At 37.8% G+C, this 20,060-nt stretch overlaps 1 protein-coding gene across 3 annotated transcripts in view; it reads left to right on the top strand.

Annotated features, from left to right (window-relative positions):
- The window catches only part of IQUB (IQ motif and ubiquitin domain containing), a 207,990-nt gene that overhangs the window by 61,724 nt on the left and 126,206 nt on the right, over window positions 1-20,060 (top strand). Inside the window, exon 13 of one of the 3 annotated variants that reach the window (XM_073899138.1) lies at window positions 4,732-5,051. The exons of the other annotated variants lie outside the window; for them this stretch is intronic. Within the exon in view, the coding sequence (XP_073755239.1) occupies window positions 4,732-4,857 (126 nt within the window). The 3' untranslated portion in view covers window positions 4,858-5,051. Of the gene's footprint in view, window positions 1-4,731; window positions 5,052-20,060 lie in introns of those variants that run through there. 3 annotated transcript variants of the gene reach the window in all.

The following is a 20,060-nucleotide window of genomic DNA, read 5'->3' as shown; positions in this document are numbered from 1 at the left end:
AGCTGTATTCATTTCCTAGGGCTCCTATAACAAATTACAACAAATTATGTGGCTTAACACAACAAGGATTTATTCTCTCACAGTTCTGGAGGCCAGAAGTCTGAAATCAAGGTGTTGGCAGTGCCACACTCTGTATGCTATGTGAGAGAATCTTTTCTTGCCTCTCCTAGCTTCTGGTGGCTCCAGGAATTTCTTGGCTTCTTTGACTGTATTATTCCAATCTCTGCCCTTACGGTCACGTGTGGCCTCTTCTTTTTATGTATCTATCTTCTATTCTTCTTTCTCTTATGAGGATACTTATCACTGAATGATTCACTAAGTGACTATATTACTAAAAAATGCCCATAATAAACTGTGTGTTATCAGATTCACCCTTTAATAAAGTCAAATGTACACAGCATCATTCCAATGTAAAGTGGAAATTGTATATCCAAGAATGCCCTTGCAAGTTTGGAAGTTACAGGTAAATCACATGAAATAGATACTTCAGATTCCTGTGGTATATGCTCCTTATGCTTTCCCACTTACCCCTCAACAAACAACTATGGCTCATGGAGAGTTCCCTATGGTCATTTAAATGGAAGAAAAGAAAACTGGTGTACAGAGGATCTGCACACCATAGTGTCAATAGATGGTCTGGTTTAGGGAAAGGTCTGCACATATGCTTCCACTGTATTACAGCTGCACTCTGGAAGGCCATGGAAGACACAGATAAAGAATTCTCTCTGAGGGAAGAATTTCAAGTGGTGCCATCTCATTATCCACTTTTTGTGCAGTGGGACATAGCTGGTGGTATAGATCCACAGAGATCCATGGACAGTGCCTAAAAGGTTAATCAACTGGAAAGAGACTTAGAATAATATTTAAATATTGGTGATAAGGAGTTTGGGGGAGATGTGTGTGGGTAAGCCTGTCCTATGTAAGAGCACTCCAAATGGCATCTCACTACAGAGGATGCTGTCAATCAAGCATTCGAGGTTATCCTCCTGTGTATCTCAGTCAGCTTCTTTTACTAGATTTCTGGTGTTTGCTCAATGGGTTCATGTTCAAACTAATCTTGACAGTATGGATGATACTCATCTATGGGTATAACAACAGGGATTTTGCCTCACCAAGGCTCATTTAGCTACCCTCACAGCTGGGTGTCTAACTTACCAACAGTAGAGGACAATAATAAGCTACAAGCTGATAATATTCCCCAGGGAAAGCAGCTGGCGATCTGATGGATAGTTGAGTATACTGGATTTTTTTTTTTAATCAGGGAGAGGGCATTCTCACGAATATGGATGTTTAATATGCATACGGATTTGTCTTCCTTGCTTCTAGTATTTCTGTCATGGACCTACAGGAAGCATTACTTATCACTGTGATGTCATGTATTACATTACCTTCAACCAAGGACTCATTTCACAGAGTAGGAAGTGAGACAATGGGTTCATGCTCACAGAATTCACTGGTCTTACCATGTCCTTACTACCTGGAAATATCTGGCTTGATAAAATTCTAGAATGGCCTACTGAAGGCTCAGTTATGGCATCATCTGAGTGACAGTACCCTGGGGTATTGGAGTGCTGCCTTACAGGATGTAGTATATGCCTTAAATCATTAGTCAGTATGTGCTGTCTCCTTCACAGCCAGAATGCATAGGCTGGGGAAAAAATGGGCAGAGCTGACTAGTGGATGTTGCTGTCTCCCCGTCCTAAAAGTACACAGACCTGGGAACAAAAGGAAAAAGCTGAGTGCGGCCCCTTTCACTATTATGCCACATAATTTATGTAAAATTATTACTTTCCATTCCTTCAACGTTGGACTCAATGGATTTGTAGGACTTAATGCACAAAGAAGAAATTCCTCCAGGGAACACAATAATAATCCCACTGAACTGGAATTTGAGACTCACAACACAATTCTTTAGAGAGCACAAATGGTCAGATAAGTGTGTCTAAGTGAACAGGCCATAATTTCTTTTACAAGTTGAGAGTTACCAATACCTGGTTGAGAATGAACATTTTCATATTTTTTTTCATTTTAAGATTATTCTCATCAGATCTCACAAAAGTCCCTGGCAACTCCAAATGATATTCCAGATAGTATGCTATCGTGCCCTATTTGAGGCAGTACTCCATGTTGCTTTATGGGGATAATGCATCATTCCATATGGGCATTATAAAACATCATTTTGCACTCAAAACAACCACACATAAAATTTTATAGAACGGTAATATATATATTTAAAGGTAAGACTTTCAGAGGGAGAATTGAAAAAGTTTAGTCAAAAGAACAATATGCTGGATGCTCTTTGCTTGAGAAGAATGTATATTCTGTTGGATGATGTAGTCTGTAGATGTCCATTATATGCAGTTAATTGGTGGTAGTGTTGAGTTCTATGTCCTTACTGATTTTCTGGCTGCTGGATCTGTACATTCTGACAGAAGGATGTTGAAGTCCCTAACGATAGCAAAATAATCCTAATTCCTCCCTTCCATCCCTTGTATCATTGCTGTCATTCATTTCACTCATATATATAAGCATATAGAGGATATATACAAACACACACAATTGAATGCATTGTTGCTATTATCTGTTAGATCAATTAGGAATACTGTTCCAGTAGGTTGTGATTCTTTATTTGCCCTGTCATTCTCTTCAATATTGGGGCAGGGGTTTGTCCTGTGACCCTACTTCTGTTATGGATTTAAGAAGAGTTGTTGATTTTTCAGTTAGCTCAGCTTTTTATTTGTTAGGACAGAGTGGGGACTTCTAAGCTTTTTACATGCTGTACCAGAAGCCCCCTGGATGTTCTTGGCTTGAAAAGAATTCTAATAATCCTTTTACAAACTTAAATTTAATGCACTGCAGATTTTTAAAAACATTTCTTACATTACACATATAATACACATAAAATAGATAAAGTCAATTTAAAAAATATGTACCTATACTCGGTTTTCAGTCTTAATGATTCAGGAAGAAATAGTTCCACTACAGTCCCTATAAATATTATGCATTTATGTAATCAGGAAAGGAAAATACATACTAAACAATGAACTGCTCAACTATGAATGGTTAGTGACAATGACAGTGTCTACTTTTCATAGCATTTTATGTACAGCGGTTGCAAGATGTTTGTGAAATCTAAACTGAATTTGAACTTCTTTCCCATATACAATGTAGAATTAAATTACAATCTCAACAAATACATGTTAAAAGTGATCTCAGATTCTAGAGAGCTGATATATTTGCATCTTGTCAAAACTGAAATTAAGAGCTTATCAAAAACTGAACTGAACAATGTCTAATCACTGCAGATGCAAGTGACCTAGCGTGAAGATGAATACAAGGGATGCAGAAGCAAATTGATACTGAACAGAGTATAAAAGTTTTGCACAAGTCAGAAGTCTATATTTTTCTGACTCTCCAATAAGTTAATATACTGGAGTTTAGTATTTCATGCTAGTGTTGGATCTGTGAATTGAATTAGGTGCAAGAACAAGTAATGAAAGAAAGAGACTGGATTATTTTTTCCTAATAGCTCTTCAAATTGTTATCTACACAGTATGCATTTTCACATGCTGGATATATTACCCTTGGTTGTTTTATTTTTTTTTCTACCTTCTCTCCCATGTCTCTACTTAATTCTAATCTTATTTTATTTTTTAAGGCCAGCCCAACTGTACTTCATTCACTCATTTACTCATATATTCAGCACATATTTCTCAGGTTTACTATGGACTAGTTATTATGCCTTGGGGCCACAATGTTAAGTAAAACACTATCCATGCCCTAGAGGAACCCAGGTAAATAGATAGACAAAAGTTGCAATCTTTCTGTGCTTGCTCATCTATTAAGTAAAGTTGGCAGTACTTCAGCTGCAGGATTGTTAAAATATGGACGGTATATGTAAAATATAGGGGGAAAGGAAATATTAAATGTTTGTTAAAGGAAGGATTAAAGTTTGCTTCCTTTAAGTGTTTTTTAAGACAGCATAATTTTTTTTCTTTTATGGTTTTATATGCAATATGTTGTTGGGGGGACACTCAGAATTAGATCTACTCTCTCATGACCGGTCATTTTTTGTGTGTGGCCTACATGCTTGTTAACTCTAAGATAGTGACATGGCTCTCCGGGAGTTTGCCCAACAGCCAGTGGATGCTAATTTGACCCATGAGTCATCCCTTGTCTTTACTGTTCCCTTTTATTCAAAAGAGAGAGAACTCTGAGAATGTCCCAGGTGTATAAAGTGAACAACTACTGTGATACTTTGCAGCTGTGAGCTTTACAGGTGTTCAAGAGGTTATGAACTTCTGTGGCACTTCCTCAGAAAAACCCATCTTCACAACAGCTTTATCTGCAAATTGCTTGGTTCTCTCCTCCACTCAGCTTGGCTCCTTGACTAATGCTTGTGTTTGGCAGCTTCCCATGGTTTTCCTAACCTGCATTTATCTTCCCTGAATTAGAAGCAGCTAGGCAATTTTAGGAAGACAACAACTCACTAATTCTCTCTTTTCTAATTTGTAAAGCCAGTAATTCTCTCAAACTTTGGGAAACTGCTTTGACTTTGAAACAAAGAACTGTATATGGTCTTTAACTTTTTAGCCTTTATAATTTACAAATATCCTCTTAATGTAAAAGTTTTTAAAATACCAGTTATTAGAATAAAAATATTACATGTTGTGATACCTCTATTTTCCTTACCTGTTTTTTTTTTAAAGATTTTATTTATTTATTTGACAGAGAGAGACACAGCGAGAGAGGGAACACAAGCAAGGGGAGCGGGAGAGGGAGAAGCAGGCTTCCTGCAGAGCAGGGAGCCTGATGCAGGGCTCGATCCCAGGACCCTGGGATCATGACTCGAGCTGAAGGCAGACGCTTAACGACTGAGCCACCCAGGCGCCCCCTTACCTGTTTTTAAGTTGATATGAATAAAACCAACTGGAGTTGGTCTTGCATTGTAAGAAACTATTTAATTTGTATTATGCACAGCAAGTAGCCAGAAAAGACTCTTCAGTTGAAAAAAAAATTTAAGTTGCTTTTGAATAAAGAATAAAGAATTCTTATCTGCTAAACAAAAACCCCAGCTGTTTTATAGTAACAATATATTTTTGTGATTATTTTCTTTGGAGAAAATTCCAGAGATATTAACTATCTTTAGGATGAATTTAATGTCTGCTGTTTTTTCCAGCTTTTAAATTACATTATTATTCGACTGAATTCATCTCGATCTGCCTTTTACACCACTTGTAAATAACCGTTAGGGAAAAACTTACTATGGAAGCCAAAATGTCACAGTAGTGGTCAGGATCCCTTCAGGTATGCAAGTGTGGACAAAGAAAGCAGCCTTGGATATGACTCATAAATAGGATCCTAAGTCCCTGAATATACCTATAGTTACAGTTTTTATTCGCAATGGGTGAAGTGTACATAAGGAATTTATTTTTATTGCATCATTTTATTGTTGAGGTAAAACTTGTAAACAGTGAAATACATGGACCCTATATGTATGATTTAGTGGATTTTGAAAAATGTGTATACCTATATAACCAATATGCTATAGAACATTTACATTACCTCAGAAAGTAGTTTTGTGGTCCCATACAGTCAATTCTTACCCACCATAGACAGTCACCATTCTGACTTCAGTCATCAAAGATTAGCATCGCTAGTTCTTGAGTTTTATAAAGAATTCTTTTGTGCCAGACATCTTTTGTGCAATATAATATTTTCGCGATTCACTGATGTTGTTGAATGCATCAGCAATTTGTAATTTATTGTTGAATGGTATTTTGTTTGAATTATTGCCAGGTTTTGGGGGCTGGTATAAATAAGTCACTATGAACTTTCCTTTACCAAGTCTTCTTCTGGACATATACTTTCATTTCTGTTGAGGAAATATCTAGAATTGAAATCGTTGGGTTGTAGGGTAGGTGTATCTGCAACTGTAGCACAAAGTGCTAAACAGTTTTTTCTATAATTGGTTATATTATTTTGCATTCCCACCAACAATGTATAAAAACTGTATTTGCTCTGAATCCTCACTAGCATTAAGGGGTGTAGGTCTTTTTGTCATCTTATTGGATGTGAAGTGGCATCTTATTGTGGTTTAACTTACATTTCCCTGTTGACTAATGAAGAACAACTTTTCATGTTCTTATTGTATCATTCTTATACACTCTGTTTGATTGTGTTTCTTCAAGTGCTTCACCCATTTTTTAATTGGGTAGGTCTTCTTATTATTTAGTTGTGTTCTTTATACATTCTGGATACAAGTCCTTTGTCAGATACATGTATGGTATATATTTTCTTCCAGTCTGTGGCTCTCTGTTTAATTGTATTAGTTGTGTCCTTTCATGATAACAGTTTTTACTATGAAATTATAAAAGTCCAATTAATCATTTACTTCTTTGGTGGTCAAAGCTTTTGTGTCCTAAGAAGAATTTGCCTTCCCTAATGTTTAGCAGGTATTGTTTCTTTCTACTTGCTTTGTAGTTTTAGCTTCACATTTAGGTCCTTGATTTATCTGAATTAATTTCTGTGTATTAAGTGAGATTGGGATTGGTTAAAGTTTCTTTTTTTTTAATATGAATATCTAGTTGTGCTAGCACCATTTGTTGAAAGGGATATCCTTTCTCCATTCTTTTATTGGTACTTTAATTGATTTTCTGTATTCCTTGCTGTCAACTTCATTGATATCTGCTCTTTTATTAATTTATTGTTTCTATTTATTTTGGGTTAGTATTTTTATTAAAGATTTTATTTATTTATTTGACAGAGAGAGAAAGAGAGGGAGCACAAGCAGGGGGAGCAGGAGAGGGAGAAGCAGGCTCCCCACAGAGCAGGGAACCCGATTTGGGCTCAATCCCAGGACCCGGGGATCATAACCTGAGCTGAAGGCAGATGCTTAACCAACTGAGCCACCCAGGTGCCCCAATAGTCCATGAAGATGAACCCAGGTGCCTCATAATCCATGAAGATGAACTCTTGTTACCTGTCCCTTAATTGAGGAATGCATTGGTTACTGGGAAGAGCGTTGGCAATAGGCACTGGGCTAGTGATCAAGTACATTTTCCTATTTATCACTCTAAAAAATAGAAGTAACCAATACATGAGTGAATATAGATTCCAAAATGCTTTCACTAAGGAAACCCTGACACCTTAACTTCTTAACCCCTTCCACAATCTACAAGTCGTCCCTGTTGGGAAATTCCTATCATTTAACTGACTTCTCTCATGTCACAGACCAGGCCTATGTCCTCTGTTCCACTGTAAATGAGGATAGAAAACCATTTTTACCATTTTTGGTATAATAACCTCTCATTTGATACCTAGAAAATGCATGGTTAACTTTTTCACCTGATGTCTATTACTTATTTCCACAGAGACTAGCATAAATTTTGAAATTTCTTTACAAAGGGACACACCACCCCATCCCTTTAACTCCAGCTTTACTGGGAAGCACCACACAGCAGTTTTCCCCAAGGCCATTCTTGATTTCACGTGACAAAACACAGGCTACTTGCTATAGGTATATTGATTCATGCCTCTTACTTCTTCTTGAGGCTGAGTCTGCAACTGGTTCCTCTGTAAATCTCCCTCTTTTGAAACTAAATGTTCAGAAAGGCTATCTAAACTGATGTGAGGCTGTTTTTTTCAGCACAAGTGATTTCTCAAAGCTCTATGCCACTATTCTTAATTCCAGCTATTAAAATTCATAGCAGCAAACTCTGTGAACACTGGATCTATGTGGGTTGGAGGTAAATTTAGGCCTTAACAGAGGGTATCACTCACAAGGCAAGATAATTTAAAGATGGTCTCTTTGCATTTGAATTTTAAAGCATTACAGCAGGAAGAAATAAAAGTTGCCAGTGTAAATTTATGTATGGATGTGGCTTCTGAAAAGTATCTTTAGAATCAACATATGGATCCCAGAGATCCTATAATAAACTTGGATAATGGAAGATCACTTATTTTTATCTCAGTTTATTTTTAAAGATGATTTTATACATTTTAATATCCACAGGAGCCAAAACTGTATTTCCACAGGAGAAAGACATGTATGGTAATCCAAAAGATTGAAGCCAAGTATCTGCCCCCAAACTTAAAGTTATACAACGATCTCATTTGACCATCTGGGAAAACAGTATCAAATAGATAAATTGCAAACAGTGGCCATGATCTGCAAAAGTAATCTTTTTATTGTAGTTGTATCCTGTCTCCCACATAGGATGGCAGTAACATTACGAAGGTAATTTTGGCACTGATAGGCATAGAACGTCCAGTTAAATTTAAATGTTTATTTGCTATATTTTTATTGGCTAAATCTAGCAACTCTATTATAAGGGTAATTCTTTGGTCTTCTATGCCTCATTTCATTTGGCAGCAGGCAGAGAATTGGAGACTTTCACTAGAACCAGAAAAATTACTCATTATTTTTAATAAACTTTCTTCATTCTTCATTCTCCTCCCCAGGCCTTTCATTCTCAAGAGCTATAAAGCACAGCAAAACCAAACAGAACATGGTGAAATTAATTAATGGTGTTTTAATTTCACTTTTATCTGTGCTTATCTATATAAATAATGCACATTATTATAATGATTTTAGCAAGACAAGTTGTTCAACCAATTTACGAAACCCTTCTAGGGCAGCAGAAGATATCCTGCCTCCCAATCTAGATTCCCTGACATTCTCTGTTAAATGTCTTATGCTTTTAAATCAATTTAGAAAATCTATGCACTAGTGCTCCTGTTAACTAAGCCAGGGAAGCCAACTCTTTAGGTCAAGGAAGAACTTCAGTGTCCTGTTTCCTGTTGACGTGCAATTTACATCTTGTTCTTGGCAAGGCACCAGGATAAACAAGCCTGGATTAAGGTTAGAGAGACAGAGGGAGGGAACGAGAGAGTGTTGGGCGAGGGCTGGAGAGGAGCCTAAGCAAGTGTGTCATTTGGGAGAGGTTCTTTGGGAAGGACAAAGGCACAACGCTCTCCATCCCCCTCAAAACACACCAGGGGAACAGCAGCTGTTTGAGTGGAGCTGTTGCTTGGGCTTGCCAGGCTGACTTGGGTTCCAAGGTTTTTTTGTCTTTCTGGTGTTAATTTTACTTGCCTTGTCATCATTCTAATTTTTGTCCTGCCTTACCCCCCACCCCCACTTTGGAACTGATCACTTGTTCACTACATGTATCTCTAGGAGATTTCCATGTGATTATTGTGGGAGACAGTGATTGGGAAGAGAGGATGGGCATAGGATTTCACAAGGTAGCCGTTCAACCAGAGTTCTGTGATATTTTTATCTCTAGCATAGTTTATCCTGGCCACAGTATTTGGAAGCAAATATCTTGGATTTTATTTTTAAGGCTTAAGTGTGAAGTGTGATGATGTAGTTTCTTTCTTGCAAGTCTCTTAAGTATACCAAAAGCATTTCCTATTGGATTTAAAAGCCAAAATGATGTGCCAAAGGGCCAATGGTAGGCAAAATTCAGACCCTGGAAAAAGTGACTGGGGCTGTCTTTCACCCTCCCACGTATTCACTCATTTGGCTGGCCGTTCTCAGACCTCAAATACCAGAGCCCGATTCCCTCATATTGCATTCTGTTTTCCCACCAGGGTACTCTGTCCAGCTCTTCACCTTTTTCTCCTACCTGTCAATTCAGTTGTTCATTCAGTTACTTATTAGTTCATTTTGCAAATAATTATTATCAGCCATGTACTTGGCTGTTCTAGGTGAAGTGCAGCAGTGAATAAAGCAATGTTCTTGCCCCCATGTGCATGTGGGGGTGGGGGGCAAATAATGTATAAGTAATATAGCATGTAAGTATATAAATATATATAAATATTTAAATATGAAAGTATAAGTATATAATTCAGCTAGAGATAAATACCATTAAGAAAAGTCAAAGGGAGAAGAGAGAAGTTCTATTAGTTATGGTGGTCATGAAGGGCCTCTTTGATGAGATGAGGTGATATTTAAGCAGCAACCTAACCTGAAGTGAAGGAGTAAGGCAGGCAGATAACCAAGGTGGAGAGTTCTGGGCAGAGGGAAAAGCAGGAGAGCCAGTACAGGAGAAGGTGAGATCTAAATGGTAGCCGGGGTCCTGATCATGCAGGGCCTTGTAAGGACTTTGGGATTCCTTTTGGAGTGAAGGGACAATACTGTGGGGTTTTAGATGCAGGAAAATTACAAGGTAAAATTGATATTGTGAAACACTTGAGTAGCATTTCCCAAACATACCAATTGTTTTCATGCATCTGTGGCTTTGCATATGCTATTTTGTCTGCCCTCAAATGTTCTCTCTCAACCCATCTCTCTGCCCCCCATTGTGTTTTGTACAGACAGCTGTTATGCCACATTCATTATAGTATGCTCTAATTCTTTATTAGGAGACTATCTCTTTCAATTGTGAAGCTGCAGATGATGCCCTCGTGCATTATCCACCAGAGTTAGAACAATGCATGTAGCCCTTCCTTTATCAAAGTGTTGAGTGGATACATAAATGATGCTGAGTGGATAAATAAATAATAAATGCTTCAAATTCTTATTTCACTAAGATGTGAAGTTCCACATTAGAAAATCCCTTTGACTCTGAAGATTGGTTTAACAATATACAGCATGAACTTGGCTTTTATGTATTTTTCTAAACAGACTTTAAAAGCTAACTAGAGTCAACAGCCTGTTTTACTATGTATTGTTCTCTCAATTTTTTTTCTTGAAACTGTATACACTTGTATCAACCCAGCACTATTAAGATAGGACCTTGCTTAAATGGTATCATTCCTACCTGTTTTTTCTTGTTAAAATCTGTAAGTGTGCCAGGTACTTGTTGGCTAGTACTGGACTGCAACCCCTCTTTTTCCTGTGCTTCTGCTCTTTCCAGAAAGACCAAAAGTGCTTTCTAGAACCCCTTGAGGGTTAGGTGTCAGATAGATGCTGTCAGTGGGGAGGTACTAAAGCAAAATTAGAAGGTGGCAAGAAGAGAGACACTGTTCTGCTTCTGGCTCTGGTAGTGGGAGATAACTTCAGGTTCCTCAACAGTGACCTTGGATCCAGCAGCCCCAGAAACAGCTGCTCCAGAGTTAGTACAGTATAGAGTTAGGTTTTTTTGTGGTTTGTTTTGTTTTGTTTTGTTTTGTTTAGATTTTATTTATTTATTGGACAGAGAGAGACACAGTGAGAGAGGGAACACAAGCGAGAGGGTGGGAGAGGGAGAAGCAGGCTCCGTGCTGAGCAGGGAGCCTGATACGGGGCTCGATGTGGGGCTCGATCCCAGGACCCTGGGATCCTGACCTGAGCCAAAGGCAGACGCTTAAGCGTCTGAGCCCCCCAGGTGCCCCTATAGAGTTAGTTTTATCTTTAACTCAGGTAGAGGTAGCGGGGCAGCCCCTTCTCGGCTGCAGTGTGCGAATCTCCAGCAGGGTCAGTGACGAATCTAGGTTCCTGGTTCCAGCTCCACAGTGGCAGTAGTTTGAATACATATGCCAAAAATAGGGGCACTTTCAAAAAAAGTTGTGGAGCCAAGATTTCTGAATTCAATCAAGGTTTTCAGATTTAAAAAACTGGTATGTCCAATTTCCTTTGCAGCATTATCTGGAGGACATGTACTATGCTTTTTGCAAATGAGAGTCACCATCTGATTTGATAGAAAAAGTGATCGTCATTGTAACTTTTCGTTATATCTTTAGCTGTAATGTATGGGATATTTGAGAGAAGTACAGAGTCTCAGACTGGGATTAGAGCAGGGTTAAACAGAAATGGAGGGATGGATAGAAGAGACAGTATGAGAAAGGAGTCAAAAAGACAAGCTGATACACATATTGTGGAAAGAGCACTGGGCAGAGTGGAAGAAAAACCTAAAGATCTGAACCTGAGAGCCTCAGTTTATTAAAGGGGGTGGGATTTATAGAGTTGTAAGGGTATAGAAAGGAGGGCTGGGCTTAAGTGCCTTCAATGCTTGCTATTCTACAAGTTTCTAATGAATTTTAACAGTTCTCTTGTATAATGGAACAGTTATTGGCTTGGTTAGTCATAGTTTTCTATGCTTTATTCAAGCTCACCCTTCTTTGTTTCTTCTCAGGAGTCCCCTGTGTGGTTTCGGGGAGGTTTTCCACCTGCCAAAGCTCCAAGCAAGGACAATGGATTTTATGAAATTCAGAAAGCCATAATAGAGAGGATTACTTTAAAAGACTAGAAAAGTCTGCTGAAACACTGAGAAATTTCTCCTAGTGTATGAGCTGTCTATAACCTCTAATTTCAAGGGTTAGTAATTCTAATGTCAACAAATTACATTTCTAAGCAGGGAGACAACAGCTGGCTTGTACTAGTGGAAAATTTGGTTTCAAGATGAAGGCATTACTAGTAATGACAAGATGAGCACTGAAACATTTAAACATGAATCTTTTTGATCTTGATGTGGAAAGTGATTCAGAATCCCAACAAATGAACTAGTGGTTGCTTGCTGTATCTTTTTGTTGACACAGAAATATCCTGATCTACATTCTATCTAGATCTAATTACTGTGGACTCTGTGAGAAAAGGTGGCTTATCTTTTTTTCACTTCCTTGGGTCTCATCTGGTTCTTTTTTGGGTCTTACTTGGTTAGGATCATGGCAGGATTCTATTTGAATTTCTTTTTCTCTTGAAAGCTTCTTTGGAGCACTCTGGTCAATCTCTCTAATTCACTTTTGAATTAATTTGAAGCTTTGTTTAAGTCATAAGAAAGTGATTATTACAACCTATGATGTATTCTGAGTGGCAGTAGAACTTTTTTTTTAAATTTTTATTTCTTTATTTGACACACAGAGAGAGAGAGCACAAGCAGGGGGTGTGGCAGACAGAGGGAGAGGGAGAAGCAGGCTCCTTGCTGAGCAGGGATCCCAACTTGAGGCTCCTCAGCCCCAAGCCCCTGAGATCATGACCTGAGCCCAAGGCAGCTGCTTAACCAACTGAGCCACCCAGGTGCTCCTGAGTAGCAGTAGAATTTATAAAATGTTAGTAATTGGGATTGATTTTCTCAGGCAAGGAAGAGAAAGTAAAAAAGTTTATTTTATAATAATAAAAGCTTAGCTAGAAAAAATTTTAACAATGTAGTTGTAGTTCTCTTCCATATTAATGGTATTTGTATCTAAGTATTTAAAGAACACTACTTTGGGAATTTCACTCATTAATAGTCAACAATGAATTGCAATTAGATTTATTACCATCCTTTGTGTAACTGCTGCATGCCAGCCATATGTTTTATATATAAGTCATGGCTTCTAATGTGCTTGAAAATGCTTGTTCTCTTTAGTAGGTAAAGTGCTAATTTATTATACCATTAATGTACACATTTCCAGTACCCTACAACCTGATATTGGAAAAGCATCCTACATATCTAGCCATCATCAAGTAAGCACAATGAATTGGAAGATATAGTTTTCATCATTCTCTTCACCTCATCATTCATTTTTGAGGGCTCATTGTTTAATATTGTTAATTAGTAATACTCTATGTACTTGGGGTGCCTGGGTGGCTCAGTCATTAAGTGTCTGCCCTCAGCTCAGGTCATGATACCAGGGTCTTGGGATGGGACCCTGCATCAGGCTCCTTAGTGGGGAGCCTGCTTCTCCCTCTGCCTGCTGCTCCCCCTGCTTCTGTGCTCTCTCTCTCTGTCAAATAAATAAATAAAATCTGAAAAAAAGTAATACTTTATGTACTGTATCATCAAACCATCACAAGTATTTCAGTAGGTGGTGAATTTTAACATTTTGTAGTGGTTCATCTGGACCAATTCACTTATCAAAGAAGCTGTCAGTGAAAGCCGGTGTGTACATGTATCTATATATATGTATATACACATACATAGATACATATGCGTGTGTACAAATATCCTCCACATTATATAGAATATATATATTTTTATATATATCCACATTAGAAGTATTATTCATATTTAGAGATTGATCAATTTATAATTTATCCTGGTGTATGATCTGAAGAATGTATTCAATTTTATCTGGTAAATTTATAAATTTACCATTTATTATTTGGTTGTCTCACACTTATTAAAAGTTCTTTCTCTCTCTGATTTCAGATGCCTTTATTATATATTGAGATTTCATATTCCTTTTGGTTTATATCCTGATACACTAAATTGTTTCATTAGTCTGCCTATTTATGCATCAATACTACACTGTTTTATTTAGAGTGACTTTATAACATATTCTAAAATTTGGTCTGGTTATCTTTCCCACATTGTTTTTCTTTCACAAGGTTTTCCTGGCTTTTCTTTTTACTCATTTTGACAGGCTAAAAAATCAACTTGTAACTTAACAATATGATGGTATTTTATTAGGATTGTTTTAAATTTATAAATTTCCCTCAGGAAAATAGACATCTTAATGATGTTGAATATTCTAAGCTAAGAACTCATCAGTGTCTTTCCATTCATTCAGGTTTACTTTTGTGTTTTTTCAAGAATGCTTTATAGTTTTGCTCATATGAGTCTTGCACTTCTCTTTTTAAGCTGATGTTTAGATATGTTATTTTTTGCAGAGTAAATATAGTCGGCTCTTCCATTATTTCTTCTAAGCAAATTTGATTTGTATGCCTAAAGTCTATGGATTTCTGTATTTTAGTTTCCCCTCACATTGAGCCATGGAGGAAACAGATATTATTTTAGTTTCCTTTGAGATTTTGCCTCAAGTAGGCAGATTTTCTTCTATCCTATAGTTTGATGGTAAGTGTGGGTCTTTGTGGGGATCTCAGGTTTATTTCCCTTTCTTCTCACTCTTTAGAAACCCAAGGCCAGAATCACTGGCTGCCTCACAGACTGCCATTTAATCCCTCAAACCCTAGGATCTCAGATCTTTAGTTCCCATTTGGCTGAGTTTAATCTTGGGAATTTTAAGTGGCCTAAGGGGAGAATGCTTCTCTTCATAGAGGACTTAGATAGATCTGTCAGATGCCTAGAGGAACTGCCAGTCAGGAGCAAACGGAATTTTCAGTTTGGGATGTTGTGGCCTCACTGGAAATATGAATTCCAGCCTGAAGTTCACATGAGTGTGAGTTTGTGGTTTTGAATTCTCAGGAGGCATTTCCTCTACCCAACCCCTTTTACCAGCCAAGGCTGAGATAGATACATTTTCTTACCTGCTCCCTTTGTGTTTATGTTTACTTGATTTTTAACTTTACCCATCGAGAGTGCTGACTTTTGGAGGTACATTTATCTGGTTTCATCTCCCCACATGATGAGAGGGCTTGATTTTGTCTTCTCACCTCGTTATGTTCCACTAAACCAAAAACTTCCAGGGACTGACCCGTGTCCTTAGAGAAACTGTAGTGTTAGCGCAGGCTCAACTCTCTAGATTTGTGCTTTTTTTGTGCTTTTGGGCTTGCGAATTTCCTTAGCTTTCTATTGACCAGGTATGCATTAGAAGGGTATTTAAAAGGGAAGATTTTTTTTTCCTGGATATTTGGTCTTTTACTGTTATGAGGAATAGAAGTAAATGTTTTAGTTTTTAAGCTAATTTGAATTGAGTCATGAGTTCTGAAAAGGAGGCATTAAAGGAAATCAATTCTAAAAGACATTGATAGAGATTCAAAACTATTTTGACATTAAGGCCATTTTTTTTTTTAAATTAGAGCAGGTTCTGGCTAATCAGCTGTGCCAAATTACATTCAAGGAGAAAAGCACTGACTGATCCAGAAGGATAGGTATGGAAATGAAGTTCCGAGAAAAATGTTGGAATTTTCTTGAGGAAAAAAAAAATCACCCACAACTCTGAGATGTGGTCCATCTTCAGGATCTAGGGCTGCAAACATTGCTAATAGCATCATGCTGGCATTGATGACTGAGAGATGGTAAACGTCAGATAACAGGGTAGCCGATTAGTAGAGAAAAAATTATCTTTCAGATGACAAACTTATAGCTCAGAGAAGTTCAATGGTCAGCATATAATCACAAAAGATCATGGTACTATCTTGTGGCTGCTTTGCTGTAACAAGCAAATCTAGGAATTAGACAGGTTAAATCAAACCAGATTTCTTTGTTTTATTTTTTTAAAGACAATATGCACAGTGGATTTGAGTGGATAAATTATTAACTTTCAGTTTTAATGATAAATCAAGGACATACAGATCTTGCATGGTGTTTGGAGTAGAGCTGCTAGCATGTGCAATATAATGAGCACTTTATTTTGTATATATTGTACTGATTTAATATTATCTCCAGTTGGACAGAGTTTACTTCAAGAGATTTATGGTATGAGGACAACTAACAACTAGCTTCTGCAAATATTCTTGCTCCTTGGATTCCATTCTGAGTGAACTCTGGGTTAATAATGAGAACCAATCTGGGTTGGCTCTGCTCTTTTTTTACTTTTCCCAATGCTGTCTTGCTCCTCACTCTTCCCATATGTCTTAGCAAGTGCTATAATAGGGTTGATGGGCGATGTGTGTGTGATATCTTGAAATGAAAGTCTAAAATATGTTCGGAAAAAAGCAACAGTAACAACACTTTGGGCATAAGCAAAGGTGACAGATGTTGTTAGGAGAAGGGCCATGTTTTTCATGGATAGAGAGCACCTTTCTCTGGGGCCAACATTATGTTCCTTCCCAACACACCATGTGTCAATGACTCCACATGCTCCTTCTGTGACAGAATAACAGAAGCACTGATCCTTGAGGCTGTAATCACTCTTGCTATAATTGCTCTTGTTATGGTACACTTAGTGCCATCTACAGTGTTTTCCTTCCTGATGGCTAAGAGCTTTCACAGCTACGGAGAGGTTCTGCTCTGTGCTGCTTCCAGAGTCTTGTGTATATGTGCTGAGTCCCTAGTCTCCCACTCCGAGATTGCTGGGCTAAAGGGAAGAGACTGGGTGATGTAGGTCTTGAATTGGCCCTGACACCAAAACCTCTGAATTGGATCGTTGTCCATTGTTGCTGCCCTTCTCTAAGGATGAGAGGGTAGCTCTGATTAATTCAGACTCATTTCTTTAGTCTCACTGATTTTCTTGGAAGGATTTAAATTCCCTTGTATTTTTTTCTACTTATTTTCCATATATTTTAAATGTTTTTAAGGGAAAGGTGATCTCTACTGTCTTTCAGACTTCTTGCATCTGGTCACACTCACCAGGTATCCCTTTGTAATGCACCCTTGGAGAGGGTGGAAAGATGTACCTTGTAGGACAAGGCTTGCTGCCCTTAGGATCCGCCCTCACCATCCCTCCTGGCCACCAGACCAGTAGCTAGGTCCATCAAGGAAAGGAGTATCCTCTGGGCCTTCCAAGAAGCAGTCTTGTCAGTTTGGGGGATTTACATAATAGATTCATTCCAATAAGCCCACTCCCCTGAGCATTTGATTCCTTTCCGTGCTCTGCCAGGGCACTTCTGCTAGTGCTGTTCATTTGATGGAAGCCAGCACTTTCTCAAGTGTACTTGGGACTGGCACTCCTGCCAGGACACTAGATTTTGTTTCACAGGAGAGGACCTCCATATTGGTAAATTTTGCTTAATTCAGCTTTACATTTTGCCACTCTTGTTTGGTCCAGCAAGCATCATTAGCACCCTTCTCAGGTATACTTTCCTGGTTTTATCTGGTAGAGCCGAAGCCTGTAGCTCCTTTGAGTAAAATCTGAGAAAGAGAAATAGTATTGGGAAGAGGAAGGAGATAAGGAAAAATCCAATCCCTGGTAGTTTCAGAAGAGTCTAGTGTCGTCATGATATAATGGGGAATTCTGGGATGTGAATTCCACCACAAATACCGTCCCACCTTGAGACAAGGCAGTGGGGCTGTCCAATCAATTATTGGCATTGACAATGGGATAAGTGGCGTAAAGTTAGTTTCAATCACAGGCCCTCTTCCAGAGAAGATCAGAGGAGTGAACTCTGAGCTAAAGCACTCCATAGAAGCTAGGGTTTGGGTGCATCAACCAAGGCAGTAAAGGGGATTGGAGGGGACCAGAACAGGCCACCAAGACAGCATGTTGTGCCATTTATCAAAAATGTTTCTGGTATGTTACTGCTCAGCTGAAAGATAATTTCCAAATTTTTACTAGTATTTCAACCAGAATGTATTATTCTCTTTTCTCCATGTTTACAACGTGTTGTCTAAACCCCTATTTGTAATTGGTTTAAAATTTCTGAGTTATAGTTAGTCATTTATGTAGCTGTACCCAAATCAGTTGTACATTTTTGGAGAACAGTCAGTCATTCTTTAATGGACCTCACAGAGTGAACTTACACATAGTATTTAATAATTTTTTTAAAAGACATGTTTGGTGATATGCATCAGAGTTGGCAGGAGAAGACCTATAGCAATTCCTTTCATAAAGAAGAAATATTCTCAATTTATCTTTTAGGTCAATTTGAATCTTCACATGTTATATTTGCTTAGTGGTTGTGTATGTCAGCAAAGATCTCAGAGATCCTTGGCTATATACGTGTACAACCTGAGCAAACTCGAAAGGGTTTGCTTTGTAACTGACAGATAGCCAATGATGGTATCCTTGGGAAAAGCTGTGGTCATGGTCTCAGAGAAAATCCTTGAATAGGGATTCATTAAAATAAATGTGGAGATAAAGTTTACTTAAGTAAACTTTAGAGATACCCAGAGGAAAAGCAAAATGTACCTAGTGAATTTTCTTCTCTAGTTTGGCAGAAAAGAAATATCTGCCACCCATATAGTATCAGTAGAGTAGGAAACAAACAGAAATGATGCTTTGACAAGAAAATATCAAATGTATTAAGAAGCTTTTTAACCTTGTTAAAAGGCAGATGGGAATAACATGAATTAAACTAATTCTCTTCATAATATAAGTCTTCTTTAAGGCATGAGGTTGAACAGTTTCAATAGTTTGCTTTTTGGATGGTTGGTTGCTTTTGCAATCTAGTTAAAAATTATTCTTTGTACAAATATTCTGTCTCTGATGTTTAATCTACCCATCTTTCAGACCAAGATCCTGAGGTACAGAGTTTGGAGGCAACTTACCAAAAACCTAAAAGTAGAACTATTATTATTAAGTCCAAGTCTCTAAAAGGAGAATTCATTCTGTGTATGCTATCGCAGACTGACTCCTTGATGGAATTCTATAACTTGCCACAGCTCTCCAAACAGTCTTTGAGTCTTGAACAAATTGGTTTGAAATTGGATCTTCCCTCTAGCATTGAGGAGAAACCAGAAGAAGGGCCTATGTGCTGTATCTCTTATACCAAGATCAATGTACTTGTTTGGCATGCAATCAATATTTATTGAAAAAATCAATAATCTTCTTGTTTTTATGACTATTCATTTTCTACATGGTTACCATATTGTTTAACGTTTTATCTCAGTACATTATTGAAATTTCTAATTTAAGTTTAAAATAGAGAAATATTAGGACAGGGGGATTATCAAAGATTGGAATAATTTAGCTTAAACATGCTTTTGTTTAGCTGAGCACATTTGAAAACACCTTTATATGGCTCGGGAGTATTTTTCAGTGAAGACTCAGGGATATCTATTAATAATGATTCAGAAAATAAAAATGAAGTGTTAGGTCCACATTTTATCATGTTTGGATTTTAAATTAATGTGAGGTATATTCTCAGATCTGCTCTAACCTGAAAACTCTCAGTTAACTCCTTGATGCTTATCTATCGAGGTCCACAAAAGCAACTTCCTCCTCTTTCAGGAGGCCTGGCTTTCCCCACATTGTCCACAGGAGGCTGGCATATGTCTCCAGGACTGAACTAAACTTCTCTATGTTGTGAATAGCCAGAGGAAGCAAATGATACACAACTGAAGCAAATTCCTGTATTTCTCTTTTCTTGGCATAGGCTTAAATCAGGATGTGATCATTTTCTATCCCTCCCTATCTATCACTTTGCCCATTTTATAAGCAGGCATCTTCTTCCAGCTTCCATTTATCATATGAGAACTTTGTCAACATAAGGTGCTGCAATACATCTACACACACATTTCTAATCTTCATACTATCCTGGCAAGTTTGGTGCTACTGACCTATTTTATAGATGAGAAAATGAGGTTTAAAGAAGCTCACAAGCAAGTGGCAAAGGCACAAGTGGAATCTTTATTTTACTCTAGCACTGTGTT

Source organism: Callorhinus ursinus, unplaced genomic scaffold (genome assembly GCF_003265705.2).
Source record: "Callorhinus ursinus isolate GAN/ISIS: 27379988/994484 unplaced genomic scaffold, GSC_fseal_2.0 scaffold12, whole genome shotgun sequence".
NCBI classification, from domain to species: Eukaryota; Metazoa; Chordata; class Mammalia; order Carnivora; family Otariidae; genus Callorhinus; species Callorhinus ursinus.
Note: the sequence above shows the minus strand (reverse complement) of the source record. Positions and strands in the feature narration are given on the sequence as shown.